This window comes from Suillus subalutaceus, assembly GCF_016647625.1.
Source record: "Suillus subalutaceus strain FC151 chromosome Unknown DFJ58scaffold_67, whole genome shotgun sequence".
Classification (NCBI taxonomy): Eukaryota; Fungi; Basidiomycota; class Agaricomycetes; order Boletales; family Suillaceae; genus Suillus; species Suillus subalutaceus.
The window spans coordinates 184,504-204,162 of NW_024540316.1; the positions used below are offsets into that span (position 1 = coordinate 184,504).

Here is a 19,659-nt window from a genome sequence, read left to right on the forward strand (position 1 = left end):
ATGCAGCAAACTGTCAGACTTATTGCAGTCATCGTCGTCGTCGCAGGACATGGCGGTTCAGGGCAAGAAGTCGTGGATAAACCGGCACCCTTTCCGACCGTAAAGGCCGTAAAGGTACCGTTGACGGCCGTATGGAATACGTCTTGTACAGTGTACGGTCCAGCCGTACACCGTACATATTGATTTCTTTGTGCAGGTCCAGTGGTACAGCAACCGTATCTGTCGACGGTTGCCGTACAAACCGTCTATGACGGCGACGGCGTGCAGCCCTATTTCGACGTCTGTTTAGGTCGCACTTGGAGCAAAGTAAGTTTTTCAAAAATTTGTCTAAGTCCCGCGTTACAGCTTGCACTTACTACTCACGCTATGGCAGCCCGCAACGCAATCAAGCTCGAGTTGCCCATGGAGGTGAAAGCATTTAAATTCACGTTTGAGTGCAGAACACCAGGTCCCATAGTAAGTCCCTTGTGCAACTAAACTGATGTCAACTAATTTTCTTTGCAGACCGTTGAAATATCTATCGGAAAGCCTCTCCAGCAGCTAAGCTCACAAGCTGGTATTGTAGAGGGTCCCGACACCAGCGACACGCACACCGAGACGCCGGGAGTGCTTGATGATTGGTTAAAGGCCCAGAAAACTGTAAGCGTTTGCATAGCAGTTATATTGATTTATCTTACTAAATACATTTCAAGCAATATCAATCATTTTTATCGGACGTTGTCAAGGGAGGTCCTCTGGTACTGGACGATAGTGTGACAGGACCTGAATCGGAGCTGACTGCTGAAGATATTTTTCTCAGTTGTATTCGTTTGTGTCGCTGAATAGGGTTTCCGGTCTTCCCATGTTCTCATTTACATCATCTTCCCCTTGCTAATACTAATGTGTGAGTTTTCCGTGTTCGTGTTCGTTGATTCTGACAGTTTACAATTGCATGCGGTCCACTGAAGTACTCATCATGCTGTGGCAAGTCATTGAGCGAGTCGAGCGGGGATGGCGCAGGATGAGGCTGGCCAAATTGGTGCGTACCACTCATTTGAGACTGGCGGTCTTGACTAACACGGTGTTGGTTAGGATACATGGGGGCACCGCTAGGGCGTCTCTGTGAGGCTTGAGACTCATACATCGTGGATGTGGGGTGTGGAGAACGAAGGGAAGAGCGAGCGAGAAGCTATGGGCAAGCGCATGGTGAATCCTAGGAAGCATATGGAGCATATGGACCTCTTGTACTATATCCTTTGCAGAGTCTAATTGGAACTATTTTGTATATGTATGCAGACATAATTGAGATGTGCAAGTCATGTTTTCTGATATGATCCTATTGTCGGATTAGATACACAGATAACTAATCTACCTCTGCAAAACTTATGTGTCCAGTGTCGGATTAAAGCCAGCACTGTGTACCTCTCGCTAGTCTAGCGCTTTGGGATTTGTGTTGCATGCGATGTCTGTTTATATTCCGCGTATATGGTCTGTCCCTACACTAATCCGGCCCGACTATTTTCTCGTTTCCACAGTGATTAGCGCTGGCGGTATTGACATTGATATTATGTAAGAGTTCTATTACCACAGCGTCTCGCTTCAACTTGAAGCTCCATTGTCTTTCACTACCCGCCACGCGCGTATTTTTGTCATTGCCAGAATCTGCAAATGTCCGTGCTTACACTCGATCATCACCAAAATTTCCCATTCCAGAGATGGTAATCTAAGGTCGCATTAGCCCTTAGAAGGTGTCTAAGGGACGGCAGGCGTATCAGGTCCCAGGGCCCGCTTATCTGGTCATACCTAGGTTCGTTTTTTTCGCTAATGTGCTGCTCAACTGCTGATCATTCCTCAGCTGCTAGCCATATATCATGCTGATATGTCCTGCTAAGCTGGTTTCATTGTTCTATCTGGTTATCACACTGATATGTCATGCTAAACAGATGTCAATTTGCTATCGTATTACATGGCATTAGCTACGAGTAAGGTCCTGATCGTACTGTAAAGTGCGCGGTGGCAGGATAAAACAGAGGGAGCATTGTGGTCTGAAATGAGTAATCCTGGTAGTACAACAATTTGATGAGACTTGATACTATCATGCGAGGGTGAAAACATTGACGTGAGGAAACTTGAAAGCATTGCGAAAGGGGAAACTGAAGATTCAGCATGTGTATGTTAACGCCAAATTGCAATGCAGAATGATATGCGATGGTGCAATGTGGGATGATATGCGAGGCGAGCTGAAATTTGAGAATCATGCCAATGAGCATGGAGTAAGCAAAGCATGCTTGGATGTACAGTGAACGAGTAGTAACTCATTTCCTCTTGCATGGCACTGCCTTGGTCTTCTTCTTTGGCGGCTCCACAATGGTCTTGCGGCCATGGCCCCTCTTCCATTGTGACTTTGGTGGCTCAGGTTCCTCAAGTTTGTCTTCCTCACTGCTGAGAACACTGAATTCATCATCTGCTGGTTCCATGGATAGCAGCTCAGTTTTCTTGGAGCTTACAGATTCCCGGTGCGACAATCATACCAGTGCTAGGCGCGTATGAGTGTCATAGGCATATTTTGCCTTGCCGAGAGGAAAAAGAGTAAGGCACTAGTCACCAGCGCTATCATTCCCAAGTTATCTGCTTTGGAACCACTTTTCTCCCATAGCGCTGTAGAGACTCACGTTTCTGCAGGCACATATGGGCACATTTCGCACCTTTTCACAACTCATGACAATTGGCCTTCAATGCATGACTTGCACCATCAGCTATATTCGACTTCTATCATGTCTCTAGTTGTTTTACACATAATGCACAGCTTTCCCGCAAAACGCGCCATAGGCACGGTACTTTCCCGCACAACGCGCAGCATTCCCACACGCACACCTTGCGCGCTTTCTCGCGCTTAAGCGCCCTGCATCGCCTATCATCCAGGAACATCCCTCTATGTCCATCCGCCTCATTGGTACGTCATATCCCTTGCCTCGTGGTTTGTAACAAGCATTGCAGCGCTATTACATGTCATTACGTATTCATAGCGCGTATTGCTCCTATCCCTTCCGCTTCCGATGTGATTTCCATAGTATAAAGTTTGCTGACTTACTACTCCATCATTATTACTCCCCTTTGCTGTACTTCCCTCGCTATTGGGTTTTACTCTAAAGTAGTAGTCACCACTTGGGCGCACTTTGTGTTTCCAATGGTTATCGTTATCTGCCTATACTAGACTATTATCCGCGCTCGTTATAACACTCGCTCTGCATTTGCACTCGCTTTGCACATCCGCTTCCTTATCCGTTTCCTCATCCGGTATTTTCCGCACAACGCGCGCCTTAGCGCTCATGTTCCCACGCTCGCGCTTACCTTAATGTGCTCTCTCGCGCTTCGCGCTCACTTCGCTTTTCTTCTTGCGCTTTCGCGCATCCATCGCACTTCAAGGGTCTTTCATTCATCTGGTTCTGTGTTCAGTAGCAGTCCCCTTTAGGGTTGAACGTTCTTGCATTCTGCGAGTATAGCAGCTAGGCAGAGCCAAGACTCACTTATACTGGTTGAGCACTTTTCTTATATGTGCCTGCCAGGTTGTGATCGCCACAATGGGTTGCGCGGGTATGGCAGTAAACCCGCGGGTATGGCAGTAAACCCACGGGTATGAATTCAAACTATGCTAGAAAACAAGTAGTAACTACATATTAATAATAGTATCTAAATCCAAGCCTTTGTCATTGCCTCGGTGGTGAAAGCGGGTGGAGAGTCGAGTCGTGAGTGACGACGGCTGATCTGTGTGACCGACCAGGCGCAAAGCCAGCGCTTCCGTGTGAAGTGCAATAGCCTCTTCATTGTTGCCTCAGTGGCGAAAGCGGGTGGAGAGTTGAGTTACAAGGTTAGTTAATGACATGGACCGATCTGCATGACAGACTGGGTGCAAAGCCAGCGCTTCCCTGTGAAGTGCGATAGCCTGATCCAAGTCTTCGTCATTGCCTCGATGCTCAAAGCAGGAGGAGAGTCGAATAGCAAGGTTATTTAATGACGAGGACCAATCTGTGTGACTGACCAGGTGCAAAGCCAGCGCTTCCCTGTGAAGTGCGATAGCCTGATCCAAGTCTTCGTCATTGCCTCGGTGCTTTAAGCAGGAGGAGAGTTGAGAGGCAAGGTTATTTAATGACTTGGACCGATCTTTGTGACTGACTGGGTGCAAAGCCAGCCATTCCATCTGAAGTGCTATAGCCTGGTTCAAGTCTTCCTCATTGCCTCGACGATCGAAGCGAGTGTGCAGCATTACACCCAGATTGCCCAGCAATTGCCCTCATGAAGCATACCCAGCGTTGTAGTATCCCAGTGCATCATAATGAAGGGATATCACTTCATCTAAGGCACGGGGATCATCTTTCTGCAAACACCGCTCTACTCGATGAGCAAGTTGATTCGACGATAACGGAAACATGGGTGTGGTGGGCCGCTCCTGCCCAAGATCATTTGTATCAATGCTTTCAGCAGAATACAGAGTGGTTGTTTCGATTGCAATCAAAGCTGCTCTGAAGATGTGACTGTTGGCATGGCAGACATCAAGGACTTTACTCAGTAACTCTCTAGCTGCATCAGCATCCGTTTGAAATCCCCGTTTCGCCACATATTGCAGTAACATATCTCCGTATTATACGAGTGAACGGACGTGCATAATATCCCATATGATACGGGCCAGCGGACCATGGGCCGAAGGTAGATATATCCTCGACTGTGACGGATGGGCCGGGAGTGTTATTATTCCCGATGGAGACGGGTTGGCCCAGGTGGGGAATATGTAAAGTAGATGGGTGGGCCGATGGACATGAATTTTCAATAGACGGATCGGCCGAGGTAGTTGGATATTATGTAGATGGGTGTACCAAGGTAGATATGTATCAAATAGCCGGGTATATCAAGGGTGCTTGTTATCACATAGACAGGTGGGCCCAGATATATATCATATTAGACGGGTGGGCCGACGAATTAATATTATTTTGTAGATGGGTGGGCCGACGTATTGGTATTATTTTGTAGATGAGTGGGCTGAGGGAGCGGTGAAAGATTTATTATATACGGGTGGGCCAATGGTAGACATATATTGCATAGATGGATAGGCCGACGTAGGGGTATATAATATAAACGGTGGGCCCAGGAGAATGATAATTGTAGACATGATGGAGCTCAGCTAGTTGTATATCATGGAGGTAATAATTCAAAGTCATCTAATGATGTAGTATGGCATGGAGCCTTGCAAAGGGGTGAAGTGGAAACTCGAGCGAAGTGTACCGAGTTCCGAGACCCGGGTCTCGACAAATGAATATGTGATGTCCAGCACACTTCCGATTGTCTGGTATTTCATTGAGCAATATATGATAATAGATCTTTGAAAGCCAACATCATCCAAGCCTACCAAATGCCAAATGCCAAGTTCCAACTACCGAAAATCAAGTGAAGTGTACCAATATCTGAGCCCTGACTATCAAATCCCGACAATCGACCATTGAGTCCCGACTACCGAGTCTTGAAACCCGAGTCCCAAAGCCCGAGATTTGAGTCCTGAAACCCAATGCCCGACCATTGAATCCCAACAATCGAGTATCAAGTCCCGACCAACGAGTCCCAAATATTGAGTCCTGACCATCGAGACCCAACACCCAACACCCGACACCCAACACCCAACACCCAACACCCAACACCCAACACCCAACACCCAACACCCGACAACCGACACCCGACACCCAGCACCCGAGATTCAAGACTCAAGTTCCGACTATGGAGTCCCGGATATCAAAAATCAAGTGAAGTGTACTGAGATCCGAGTCCAACCTGAAGGATTCCTTAGGCTGGACTTCCAAACCTTTGGATTTGTCCTTCCATCTCTATCCAAGCTTAAGGATTGATTCCTTAAGCTGGACCTTTGCCTTTCTGGCACTTCCTGTCTTTCCAAGACTCATGTCTACTTCCTGTTATCTCCGACTCCACCTAAGTGTAGCCTACCTCTGTTTGCTTCTACTCCAGACCTTGTCCATGGTAGCCTTTATTCTCCTGTCCTATAATCCTGTCCACTCCTGCTGACCTCCAGACCTTTGGATCTCCGGACCTTTGGATCTCCGGACATCTTACCCTTCGGATATCAAAACCTTTGGACATTGTAACCTTTGGACATCATGACCTTCAGACATCATAACCTTTGGACATCTGAACATTCAGATGGCGCAACCTTCAGACATCCTGTCCTCTGGACCACTCCTCCTATCTGATCCTGCTTTGGACTCTGTCCCTTGCAGTCTCTCCTCCATGTGCTTCCATCTAGGAAGCTTACCTTCAGAAGTCTTATCTTCGGACCCTATGCAGCAGGTGAAACTCCTCCAGAGTTTCCTGTACTTCTCTAGAAGTTTCTATACTCCTCCGGAAGGTTCCTGTGCTCATCCAGAAGTCCTCCAGCACTCCATCAGAGTAGCCAGTCTCCGGAAGTCCTTCGGACTTCATTGGATTTCATCTGGACTTCATTCTGAAATTAAGGGTATGTACTTGGGAAAGGTGCAAAATAAAATATACTGACTACCAAGTGCTGAGCACTAAGTGTCGAGTTCCAAGTTCTGAGTTCCGAGTTCCGAGTGCCAAGTGCCCCGATGCTTTCGGGTATTAACACCCAGATAGCCCTCGCTCTCAGGGGCCCGTCAGAATTTAGATCATCTCAAACGGATGTGATTTGAGTGAGATATGAGCAAAATACTATATACCGGGTGAATTTTGGCATCAGAAGTTCGATGCTTTCGGGCATTGACATGAAGATAGCCCTCAATCTCAGGGGTGTGGGAGAATTCAGATTGTCTGAAATGGATATAATTTGAGTGAGATATATGCAAAATACAATATATTGACTACTGAGTGCTGAGTACCAAGTGCCGAGTGCCAAGTGCAGAGTGCCCCAATGCTTTCAGGCATTAACACCCAGATAGCCCATGCTCTCAGGGGCCCATCAGAATTTAGATCATCTCAAACAGATGTGATTTAATGTGTCCCAAGTGCTGAGTGCCGAGTCCCAAGTGCTGAGTGCCGAGTGCTGAGTTCTGAGTTCCGAGTTCTGAGTTCCGAGTTCCGAGTTCCGAGTTCCGAGTTCCGAGTTCCGAGTTCCGAGTTCCGAGTTCCGAGTTCCGAGTTCCGAGTTCCGAGTTCCGAGTTCTGAGTGCCCCGATGCTTTCGGGTATTAACACCCAGATAGCCCTCGCTCTCAGGGACCCGTCAGAATTGAGATCATCTCAAACGGATGTGATTTGAGTGAGATATGAACAGAATACTATATGCCAGGTGAATGTTGGCATCAGAAGTTCGATGCTTTCGATGTTATTGATGTCGGGTCTTGATGCTTTCAGGCATAAACATGTAGATAGCCCTCAATCTCAGGGGTGTGGCAGAATTCACATTGTCTCAAACAGATATAATTTGAGTGAGATATTTGCACCATACTATGTATATACTGACTACCGAGTGCTGAGTGCTGAGTTTTGAGTTCCGAGTTCCGAGTGCCAAGTGCCGAGTTCCGAGTGCCAAGTGCCGAGTTCCGAGTGCCAAGTTCCGAGTGCCGAGTGCCCCGAGGCCTTCGGGTATTAACATCCAGATAGCCCACGCTCTCAGGGGCCCATCAGAATTTAGATCATCTTAAACGGATGTGATTTGAGTGAGATATGAGCAAAATACTATATACCAAGTGAATTTCACCATCAGAAGTTTGATGCTTTTGATGTTATTGATATCAAGCCTCGATGCCTTCAGGCATTGACATGCAGATAGCCCTAGATCTCACGGGTCTGGCAGAATTTAGCCCATCCCAAATGGATAAGAGTTGAGTGAGATATGAGCAAAATCCCATATACTGTGTGTATTTCAGCATTGTAAGGTCAATGCTTTCCATGTTTGCAATGTCTAGCCTCAATGCATTCAGGCATTCACAAGCAGATAGAACTTGATCTCAGGGGCCTGTCACAATTCAGATCGTCTCACACGGATAAGACTTGAGTGAGATATGAGCAAAATATTATATATCAGGTGATTTTGATGTCAGGCCTTGCACCAAGGGTAAGCACATAGCACAACAGGAATAAATCCTGTTGTCCTAGTATCCTTATATATTGCATATACTATCGAAGGGATGTTGGGGATCATATTTTGCCTCAAACAGACATGATTTGAGGGAGATATGAGCAAAATACAATTTATTGGGTGTGTCTGAGCTTCGCAGGTTCAATGTTTTTGTTGTCAGCCTTGTGTGGGAAAAATTCTAAAACATCAGGAGAAACATAAAAACACATCATCAGGGACTGCAATCAGGTTTGCTATGATCACACCTATGTATAATATGATAGATTGGCTTCCAGTGTACTGTTCCAGTCCCTGAAACAGTATCTGTCAGTGGTATGTATCTCTAAATACAAAAAAACTCGAAATTCAAGGCAATCACTGTGCACTGGTGCAAGAAAGTTACAATCACAAGATATATACATCAGCAAAATATGATTTTGCCACACGGTTACCAGAAGGTCACAAGCTTTGACAGTGCTTACTAGACTAAGGATATGATTGTCTTAACTCAATAGTCTTAACTTGCTAGGCATAATATAAGCTTTCTTAATAACCATGACTGTCATATCTTCCATAATAATCCTAACCCTCACAGCTTATGTATTATGTAGTAATCAACAATCATATTAGACTATCAAGTGAAGACTATCGTGTAATGACTATCAAGTTAAGACTACTGTATTTTATTCTAAGTCTGTACAATAGACCTGTGATACTTGATGAGTGTCAGCCTGAACAGTATATTAAAGATCACACTATCATACTACACATAGGTATGACTATTGAAGACATGATGTAGTGCCTTATGATGTGTTTTTATGTGTCTCCTGATGTGTTGAGAATGTCCTACATTACCTCATATGTCCATGTGAGGCCATATGAATTCTGTGAACTCCTGACATTAAGGGCTATCCATCTGGGTGGTAATGCCCAAAAGCATCGGGACACTCAGCACTCGGAAGGCACTTGGCACTCGGCACTCGGCACTTGGTACTCAGCACTTGGTAGTCAGTATATGGGATTTTGCATATATCTCACTCAAATTATATCTGTTTCAGACAATCTGAATTTTACCACACCCCTGAGATCGAGGGCTATCTACATGTCAATACCCAAAAGCATTGAGACCCGACATCAAAAACATCGAAAGCATTGAACTTCTGATGCCAAAATTCACCCGGTATATAGTATTTTGTTCATATCTCGCTCAAATCACATCCGTTTGAGATGATCTAAATTCTGACAGGCCCTTGAGAGTGAGGGTGATCTGGGTGTCAATACCCGAAAGCATCGGGGCACTCGGCACTCGGCACTTGGCACTCAGAACTCAGAACTCAGAACTCGGCACTCAGCACTCGGTAGTCAGTAAATACATAGTATTTTGCAAATATCTCACTCAAATTATATCTGTTTGAGACAATGTGAGTTCTGCCACACCCCTGAGATCAAGGGCTATCTACATATTAATGCTTGAAAGCATCAAGACCAGACATCAAAAACATCGAAAGCATCGAACTTCTGATGCCAAAATTCACCCGGTATATAGTATTCTGTTCATATCTCACTCAAATCACATCCATTTGAGATGATCTAAATTCTGACGGGTCCCTGAGAGCGAGGGCGATCTGGGTGTTAATGCCCGAAAGCATTGGGGTACTTGGCACTCGGAACTCGGCACTCGGAACTCGGCACTCAGAACTTGGCACTCAGCACTCAGTAGTCAGTATATACATAGTATTTTGCAAATATCTCACTCAAATTATATCTGTTTGAGACAATGTGAGTTCTGCCACACCCCTGAGATCAAGGGCTATCTACATATTAATGCTCGAAAGCATCAAGACCAGACATCAAAAACATCGAAAGCATCGAACTTCTGATGCCAAAATTCACCCGGTATATAGAATTTTGTTCATATCTCACTCAAATCACATCCGTTTGAGATGATCTAAATTCTGACGGGCCCCTGAGAGCGAGGGCTTTTAATACCCGAAAGCATCGGGTCACTCGGCACTCGGCACTCGGCACTCGGCACTCAGTACTTGGTACTTGGTAGTCAGTACTCGGTGATTCGAGTCTCGAGACTCGAGACTTGTGATTCACAAGTCAAAATTTGACACTAATGTGTAGTATCTTATGTATTTCTGTACTCATTTCACTGACTACCGAGTGCCGAATCTCGGGTCTTGGGTATCAGGTCTCGGTACTCAGTACTCGGTATTTCCAGATGACAAAAATGTATATCATCTTCAATTTGAATTTTCTTAACTCGTAAAAATGTATGACTTTCCAGTTGGGTTTTGAATTTTGAGTTTTGAGTCTCTTGAGTCCCGAGTCTGGGTGTTCAGGGCTCGGGTTTCAGGTTTCAGGTTCAGGTTTTGGGTTTTGGGTTTTGGGTTTTAGTACTTGGTACTTGATATTACCCAATGTCGGCCCACCCGTCTATGTAAAATTCTGCACTTCGGCCCACCCGTCTATCTAATATGACCCCACGTCGGCCCACCTGTCTATGTAATAAATAATTCACCTCACCCTCGGCCCACCCAGTCTATCTAATATTACCCCACGTCGGCCCACCTGTCTATGTAATAAATAATTCACCTCACCCTCGGCCCACCCGTCTATCTAATATTACCCCACATCGGCCCACCCGTCTATGTAATAAATAATTCACCCCACCCTTGGCTCACCCGTCTATCTAATATTTCCCTACATCGGCCCACCCGTCTATCTAATAAATATTTCACCGCTCCCTCGGCCCATCCGTCTACAAAATAATACTGATACGTCAGGCCCACCCGTCTATATAATACTATTTGCTATACATCTCTCCTCAGGTCTATAATATATGTCAATCCTACTCTACATATTACCCACATGGGCCCACCCATCTCCATAATAATATTTCTCCCGGCCCATCTGCTATCATCGATGATATATATAACATCAGCATAGATGGGCCCACCCGTCTCCATCGGAAATAATATTCCTCCCTGGCCCACCCGTCAACATCGGGTATATACATAACATCGGCCCATAATCCGCTGGCCCGTATTACACGGGATATTATGTAGGTCGGGTGACCCGTATAATACGGGATTTGTCACTGAAGGGGCTCGTTTCGCAAAGTGAGTTTGCAGAGCAATGGCAAGATGGAGCTGGGTGATGGTTCAGTCCGGATGATCAGTGGGATGCAAATCAAGGGCATCTTGAAACAGATTGATAGGGATGTCGAGGTCGAGGTGTCTTCTGCCAGCTTGGCAACTGAAAAACTTTGCGGTAGCTAGATTGAGCAGTGCTGCAGGGCGGTAGGGATGGTCCATGGGGCAGAGATCTGAGGCGCATTCAAAGTGGTTTATGGATTGGTCAATATCCTTACTGTTCCGTGTCCTGCGGTATCGTGCGAGAAGACGATGTCCGGCATCCATCTTTAGTACTAACGCATCCATATCGCGTGATGTAAGCTACATGTTACAAGCTCTCAGGATCAGAATGCTAGATTGCATTGATCATTCACAGTAGTCACGGGGCAAAGAACTGTGGCGTTGTTTTCATCAGAATGTCGCTGCTCCTCTTCGTCATTGCCTCGATGGTGAAAGCAGGTGGAGAGTTGAGCTGCAAGGTTATTTAATGACGAGGACTGAACCGCAGGCCACGGCAATTGCCGCAGCAGATGACCATATATGGAAGTGACGGGTACACAGGTCACGGTGAGGCGATCTCAACCTGGCTGGGCTGATATGAAATATCTAAAAATGCTCAACCAGTATAAGTGAGTCTTGGCTCTGCCTAGCTGCTATACTCGCAGAATGCAAGAATGTTCGACCCTAAAGGGGACTGCTACCGAACACAGAACCAGAAGAATGAAAGACCCTTGAAGTGCGATGGATGCGCGAAAGCGCAAGAAGAAAAGCGAAGTGCACGCGAAGTGCGAGAGAGCGCACTAAGGTAAGCGCGAGCGTGAGAAGGTGAGTGCTAAGGCGCGCGTTGTGTGGGAGAATACCGGATAAGGAAATGGATGTGCAAAGCGAGTGCAAATGCAGAGCAAGTGTTATAATGAGTGTGGATAAAGGGTCTAGTATAGGTGGATAACGATAACCATTGGAAACAGAAAGTGCGCCCAAGTGGTGACTACTACTTTAAGGTAAAACCCAATAGTGAGGGAAGTACAGCAAAGGGAGTAATTATGATGGAGTAGTAAGTCAGCAAACTTTATACTATGGAAATCGCATCGGAAGCGGTGTGAAAGAGTAATAGCGACTAGGCTGTTTAGAAACTAGCGCTACTTATCCAAATAGGCGCGAGTGTAGTATTCGACCCAAGAGGACTGCTATTGAAGCAACTCCCTTCAAATATGCAAGGGTAGCATTAGTGCGAAGGACTAATAACCTATAGCGACCTAAGACCAAAAACCAATGAGTAGCGCTGTAGCGATCAGCGACCAGCGACAAGTGAGTTCCGACAGAGAAACGTGCATGTAAGTGAGAAGCACTATGCAAGTTGTCCTATGCAATAGTGCTATGCGACGTCCGACTAGCGACAGCGAGAAGAATTCAAAGGAAGGGAAAGCGAGGATTAAGGTAAGATAGTGCAAGTGGAAAGCCTGGTAGCGACTAGATTATAGCTCGACTACTGATAGCGATCCTGACATTATGAAAATCAAACTTATGAGTGAACTTTAGTGACGCGCACTCAAAGCAAGTCAAGCGACGCGCAATCAGAGAGATTGGCAAGAGCTGAATCGATTGCACCAAAAACTAGGATATAGCAACTAAAGTGACTCCGACACCAGCAAAGGTCCAGGGAAAGGAAGTACTGTACTGTATGTGCGACGGTGTAGAGACTCACGTTCCTCCAGGCTCATATGGGCGAAATTCACGGCTTTTCACGACGCACTCAATATCCTTACAACACGCTTCTCATACGACTTCCGCGCAACGCGCGCTTTGGCGCGTACCAGCGCGTTCAAGTGCGTTTGAGCGCGTTACGGTGCACTTCATCGCATTTCCTTAGGATCCGTCGCCCTGCCCTCCGCATGTCCTGTCCGAGTCCTCCAAGGTCCATTGGTGCATTTTCCCTTCTTCAGAACTCATACTCAGTCACGCAGGCACTAGTACTTATCATCATATCTTGTTATGGACCCTGACTTACCTCACCATTTACCTTAGTACTTCCTATTCGGTTCTGAGCCGTGGGAACTCGCTTAGCATACCTACACATCAACCATGTTTTGTTTTCCTGTCACTTACTTCCGCTCCACTACCATCGAAGTGTATAGCTCGAGTTTCTATCTGAATACACCGTTTTTCCTTCCTATTGGCGCTTTGACATCTTTAAGTGTCTATTTCTACATCTATCAAAGTCCTGATTCCCCATTTGATTGTCATCTCTACTTGAAGCACTCCGTTGTGATCGCACGAAGTGCGCTTTGACATTGTAGTGCGCTTTCCTTCCGCACTTTCCGCCTTATTAGCGCCTTTAGCTAGCGCATTTCGCTTTTGGGTGCATTATTTGCCTCAGAGTCCCATTCAGGCTTCGAGACCGAACCGCTGGTTATAGATCCCCCTCACCTTTCACTAGAGGAATCTTTCTCAGTAGCAATCCCCTTGGGACGACTTTCCACTCGTATCCAGAGGAGCACTTGAGAGCCCACTTCCCACTCTTCCCCCTAGCACACAGCTATCATTCCTCGCCCATCAACGGGTCATTTTATCATACTGCGTAAAAGTTCGGAAATGTGTAGGCAAGAATAGTAGCGACACTGGCGAAGGCATGATGTAGCAACAGGTAATAGACATGCAGCGCAGCGGAACACGAGGATGCATGTAATAAGACCTGCAACTGATGAGTAACGACATTTAAGGAAAATAATGCACCAGTGGAGGTAGGTGGACATAGGCAGGACATGTGAGGACAGAATACCTAGGCGTCGGGCCGGGCAGCGCGCTATGGGAGAAAAGTGGTTCCAAAGCGGATAGCTTGGGAGTTGAATAGCGCTGATGACTAGCACCTTACTCTTTTCCTCTATGCAAGGCAAAATATGCCTATGGCACTCATACATGCCTAGCGCTGGTATGATTGTCACAGCGGAAGGGATAGGAGCAATAAGCGCTATGAATACGTAATGACATGTAATAGCGCTGCAATGCTTGTACAAACCACGAGGCAAGGGATATGACGTACCAATGAGGTGGATGGACATAGAGGGACGTTCCTGGATGATAGGTGATGTTACGAACTAGGATGGTTCTGACGTATGGCTACTCGATAAGAGTAATCGGCCAAGGTCGGTTCAAAGCTTCAGCGTATGCCGAAGTTCAGTAGTTCACAAAGACAAGACAAGGAGAGTGTCCTTGTCTTGAATCAAGTTCAATACGACTTAAGATTGGAGGTCTTAAGCGAAGGAAGTTCCAGGTAAAACCTAGTAAGATTACAGTAAAGAACTACTTAGTACAGAACAAGTTTATATTAGTAAACGGTAGCTGCTTTAGGGCAGGTAAGACGGAATCAGAATGAGTCAGAGATAGGGTGAGAATTGGAACGAGTCAGAGATAAGACGAGAATAGATCACCTAGCGACGGCATGATGCGATCATGGCGTAATACAACGTAAAGAGAAAGTAAACAAAGGAAAATGAATAGGGGCATACTTGACTGTAAACATTACCCCGTTATATCATTGAAGTCACCGATTTCAACAATCAAAGTTATCGTAAGCGTCATAGTTATCTCGATCACCTGCGCATTGAACGAACATCCTCTCATCTTCTTCGATGAGATCTGTTCCATAGCAGCATCTTTGTCAGCCTCCCATCTAGAGAGGGCCTCATAGAAACCTGCGTCCATCCATACTAATGGGATAGGTTTCTCTCCGTTAAGGTCTCTACAAAAGACCGAAAGATGCCCTGGCGCGAGATTACGACATACGCAGCAGAAGTACGTAGGGCAGTTCTTGTGACTGATGACCGATTTCATTACAGTTGCGACACTTAAAGTTATCAGGGGTTTCGGTTTTCACGATGGTGACGGAGGATGATTGCGAAGGCAGGGATGGTGTCTTGGAAGGTAGAGTGCGGTTGCGAGAAGGAGGGGAGACGGAGATTCTCTAGCTTGGAGGGTTATCGACGGGTGGGACGTATACGAGGGGTTGCTTGCCGCCGGGGCAGTCGTAGAAGCAATTGGTACGATCGGTACAGCAGGAGGAATGATAACATTAGGCGTATGCTCAACGGGAGATGATATCTCAACCGGAGGTGGGATAGGAATTGCGATATGTGGGGACGGGGGTCTAGTGATTGGGTTTGTTGCAATTCGTTCAGTACTGATATGGATTGCCTCTCTAACGACTTCCTTGGTAGAGGTAGGCATGAGACGTATCGCAGAATTGCGAATGCGTATATGAAGATGACGAAAGATGGTCTGAAGAGCGTTCATCATCAAGAAGTCCTGCAGTACGTTTGACAAGATTAGCGGCACGAATGATGTTGATGAGGAGTGTGCTAGAGAGGGCTCCTTGTTCAGCGAGGAGGCGGTCTATCTCGATAGCGTATTGTTCAGAGAGGAGGGCGGACTCGAACAACGTATTGGTTTCAATGTCGTCGAGAATGGAGAAGTAGTTTGGGGATTCAGTGGTTTCGGTCAATGTGACAGACGTCATGGAGGGGGAAGCAGCAAGATTAGCAGACATATTATCAAGGGTTTTGACGAGAGTTTGGAGTTGCAGGAGACAGATTTGGAGAGTGCGAAGTTCTGAGAAAGACACCTTTTCGTGACGATTCTTATAACTGGTGAGCTTTCTTATAAGCAGCGAGGATTGCAGGAGGCGTTGCTGAGGTTTTCCGTGGGAATCCATTCGTTACTGGCGGATGAATATCCTTTCCAGGATACTAGATAGCGTCTTCGTTTACCCGTGCCTTTATGCGATAAGATTGCTTCAACTTTCGTATTCTTCTTCGTTATCGATGATATCAGGTGGAGGATCAGGGAAATTAGGGCCGTGGATTTCTGTTTCATGATAGGATGATAGTTCGGAAGCGATGGAACGTGGGGTGAACCTTCCATTGCTTGGGTAACTGGAGTGTGAACGTGATTGGCTGATAATACTGCGGTGATGGTAAAGGGGCCAGTATCGTTTTGGAGCGAGTTTTCGTGATGGTAACTGCGTGATAAGGTTCTTTCCTGATAACCAAACCTTGTCGCCAATTTTCCATGGTTGATACTTCTTTCCAGTATGATCAGTGCGGCCATTCGCTGCATTGCGAGATTATGACAAGAGATAGCTTCTTCACGTATCTTCTGAAGGAGGCGAAGTCGTTCTTCTGCGGCGGGAACAGTAGAATCTGGGAGTACATGGGGGAGAGCCCTGTGGCTCGTATCCCATCATAAGGAAGAATGGGGATGCGTTGCGAGAGTCGTGTTTGCAGTGGTTGTGGACGAATTCAGACATGGGGATATGTTCAACCCATTCTTCTGGGTTGTTACGGCAGTAGATTCGGAGATAGGTTTCTAGTTCTTGATTCAAACGTTCAGTTTGACCGTCTGTTTGTGGATGATAAGCGGTAGAAGCGGCGATGTCGTATTTCAAAAGTTTCGCAAGGGCTTTAGAGAATTTGGATACAAATTGTGGTCCTCAATCTGAGATCACCTTTTCGTGGAGTCCGAAACGACGATAGACGTATTTGAAAAACTTCCTTGCTACGCCTTCTGAGGTGACATTTTTTGTACAAGGGATGAGAATTACCCCCTTTGTAAGCCCATGGTCTACCACGACCATGATAGAATCAAAGCCATTGCAAGGTGGTAAGTCAGTGATGAGGTCGACGGAGACTTGGGAAAATGGGGTGGAGACCGAAGAAGGGATAGGGACCAGCGGAGGGGTAGTTGGATGGGTATCAGACTTCATTTGCTGACAAAGGGCACAACCCTCAACATATTTACGGATATAGGTTCCCATAGACGGCCACCAGAAGTCGCGTTTAACCAGTTCTTCGGTTTTAAAATGACCGGGATGTCCCGCTGTAGGCGTGGTCATGAGTTCGTTCTAAAATAGAGTGGTGTCCGGCCGGTCGGACGTAGGCACGGTCTTTATAGAATAAGACGTCATCCTTAATCGTCCAGTCAGAGAGTGCCGATTTCATGGGGGGAAGACAAAGGCCATTCAAGGCATCAGAGGCGGCTTGGAATATTGGGTCGGATCATCAGGGTCAGGGTTTGCAAGAGTGGTCATAAGTTCTTGGTTGAGAAGGCGGATGAACATGGAGTCGGGTAGGAGTGTTACATCTTCATTATCGATGGTATCTGGTGCATGATCAGGTCGTCGGGATAAGGCATCAGGCGCGGCAAGTTTGGTTCCTGGTATGTGATGAAGTTCAATATCGTAACATGAAAGAAGGAGTTGCCATCTAGCCTGACGACGGGTCAACTTCTGCGCGGTACAGGAAATAGAGGAGGTTCTTATGATCGGTGAATATGACGATGGGATGTGGGTTTCCTTCGAGGTAGTGGCGCCATTCTTGGAGTGCACGGATAACAGCGAGGAGTTCCCTATCGAAGATCTGATAATTTCGTTCAGCGGGATTCAAAGATTGGGAGAGGTATCCGCATGGATGATATACGCCGTTTTCATCGGTCTGTAGTAAGACAGCACCTGTTGCAACAAGGGATGCATCAGTGGCTACTGCAAACTGTCGAGATGGATCGGGGTTACGAAGGACAGGTTGCTTCAGGAAACACTCCTTGAGTGTCGTAAATGCGTTTTGACACAGTGTGGACCAAAGGAAGACGTTGTCTTTCTTTGTCAGATCGATAAGGGGTCATGTGATATCGGAATAATGAGGGATGAAACTTCGATAGAAGTTACAGAATCCAAGGAACGATCTGGTTTCTTTAACAGTGGATGGAGTTGGCCAATCACGGATTCCGTCAGTTTTAGCAGCGTCCATAGCTACGCATCCTGGGCGAATAATCATACTGAGGTACTCGACTTCTGTGCGTCAAAGGTACATTTCTCCGGTTTCAAGAAGAGTCGTTCTTCACGAATTTTCGTAAGAATACGACGGGTACGAGTGTGATGTTCATCAAGGTTGTCCGAAAAGATAAGGATATCGTCCATATAGATCACCAACCATCCTTCATTAATTTCTTGTTGGAACGTGCGGTTCATGTAGGCTTGGAACGTGGCCGGAGAGTTGCAAAGTCCGAAAAACATGACATTCAGCTCGTAGAGTCCGAATTCCGTAGTGAACGCAGCTTTCCATCTATCATCAGGGTGAATGCGGATGTTGTTATAACCAGATCGGACGTCCATCTTGGTAAAATATTTTGCTCCGTGCAACCGTGCGACGAGAGATAAGGGAAGTGGCAACGGATAAGCATTCTTGATCATCCAATCATTGATGTACCGATAATCTTGACAGGGTCGGAGGTCTCCGCTTTTCTTTCCTACAAAGAAGAATCCGCTGGCTTGTGGCAATTTAGATTCCGAAATAAAACCTTTCTTTACGTTTTCATCAATGAATGCTTTGACTGCGGTTCGTTCAGCAATGGAACGGGGGTAGAGTTTCGACGTCTTGGGAATGAATCCGGGTTTCGTTTCAATATGGTGGTCAATACCCGGGTCGTTCAGGAGGTAACTGGTTAAGGCCGTCTTTAGCAAAGATGTCGGCGAAGTCGTGTAGATAGGAGGGTATGAGTTCTTTGAAAGTTTTCTTCTTTTGTTCTAGGCCCGCAGCTAAAGCGAACTGCTGAGCTTTGTTACTAACTTTCGCGTATTCCGTAGGCCGTGGCAGGGTTTTGACCGTGGGTTTCTGTTCCGAACGACTGGTTCCATCCGAGGTTAATGGTATATCCATGGTAGTGTTCAAAATTACCCGGAGTTCAGATGCATCGAGGGAATATTCTACCAGGAATTCGTCATCATCTAGATCGTACATAGAGACTTCTCGCACTGGTGCGTCAAAGTTCTCTTGTGTCCAGACGTCTTCCTTGGTATCAAAGGTTTCATCGTCTTCATCAGGGATGGGGAGTAGGTCGGGGAGTGAGTCAATGGTGGGAAGGACGGATTGGTGCTTCTTCGTCGACGACTTCTTCAATGGTTGCCTTTCGGGTAAACGACGGGGATTTCAGTAACTGGTGCTTTCCTAAGTTTGGATTGCTTCCAGGTGCGATCGATGGGTTCTTGTTGAAATAGAAGTGGAAGATCATTCTTCTTCCTTTCTTTGTCGACTTCTTCTTCAACTTGATTACTCTTTCCGTTCAAGAAAGGATGAGGGTTTCGGCTGCCCAGTCAATAGCCGGGTTCATTGCTCGTAACCAGGGGATTCCAAGGAGAATTTGGTCTCTCTACCGAGGCGCGTGACGTTGAACTTTCCAATCATAGTTCGTTCGTCAATTTTGACAGTAAGGACGCAGTATCGGCGTATGGCTCCGCTTTTGGAATAGCTTCCATCGGCAGTAGTAACCCTAAAAGGCTTACTGAGAGTGTGGGTTCGAATTTTGTGTTCTTGACAAAGTCTTCTGAGATAAAAGTTCCGGCTGCTCCGGAATCAACAACTGTGGTGGTTTCACAACGGTTTTTAGACGAGTTTTCGAAATTAGGGAAAGGGGAACC

The 19,659-nt window shown here is 46.3% G+C and overlaps 3 protein-coding genes across 3 annotated transcripts; 2 read left to right on the top strand and 1 right to left on the bottom strand.

Moving 5' to 3' along the window:
• DFJ58DRAFT_729070 (uncharacterized protein) lies at window positions 1-821 on the top strand (the record flags this gene model as incomplete). Its single annotated transcript, XM_041385694.1, has 5 exons — window positions 1-145; window positions 197-306; window positions 346-456; window positions 505-639; window positions 693-821. The coding sequence occupies 5 exons, from the start codon at window positions 1-3 to the stop codon at window positions 819-821; spliced, it is 630 nt and encodes a 209-aa protein (XP_041242946.1).
• A 2,990-nt stretch (window positions 822-3,811) lies between these two features.
• Window positions 3,812-4,261, bottom strand: DFJ58DRAFT_661796 (uncharacterized protein; the record flags this gene model as incomplete). The annotated part of the gene is made up of 1 exon (XM_041382248.1): window positions 3,812-4,261. A coding segment is annotated over one exon (450 nt), but the record flags the coding sequence as incomplete, so codon positions are not given.
• A 1,919-nt stretch (window positions 4,262-6,180) lies between these two features.
• On the top strand, window positions 6,181-6,686 carry DFJ58DRAFT_729072 (uncharacterized protein; the record flags this gene model as incomplete). Its single annotated transcript, XM_041385695.1, has 2 exons — window positions 6,181-6,493; window positions 6,547-6,686. The coding sequence occupies 2 exons, from the start codon at window positions 6,181-6,183 to the stop codon at window positions 6,684-6,686; spliced, it is 453 nt and encodes a 150-aa protein (XP_041242948.1).
• Window positions 6,687-19,659: the final 12,973 nt, after the last annotated feature.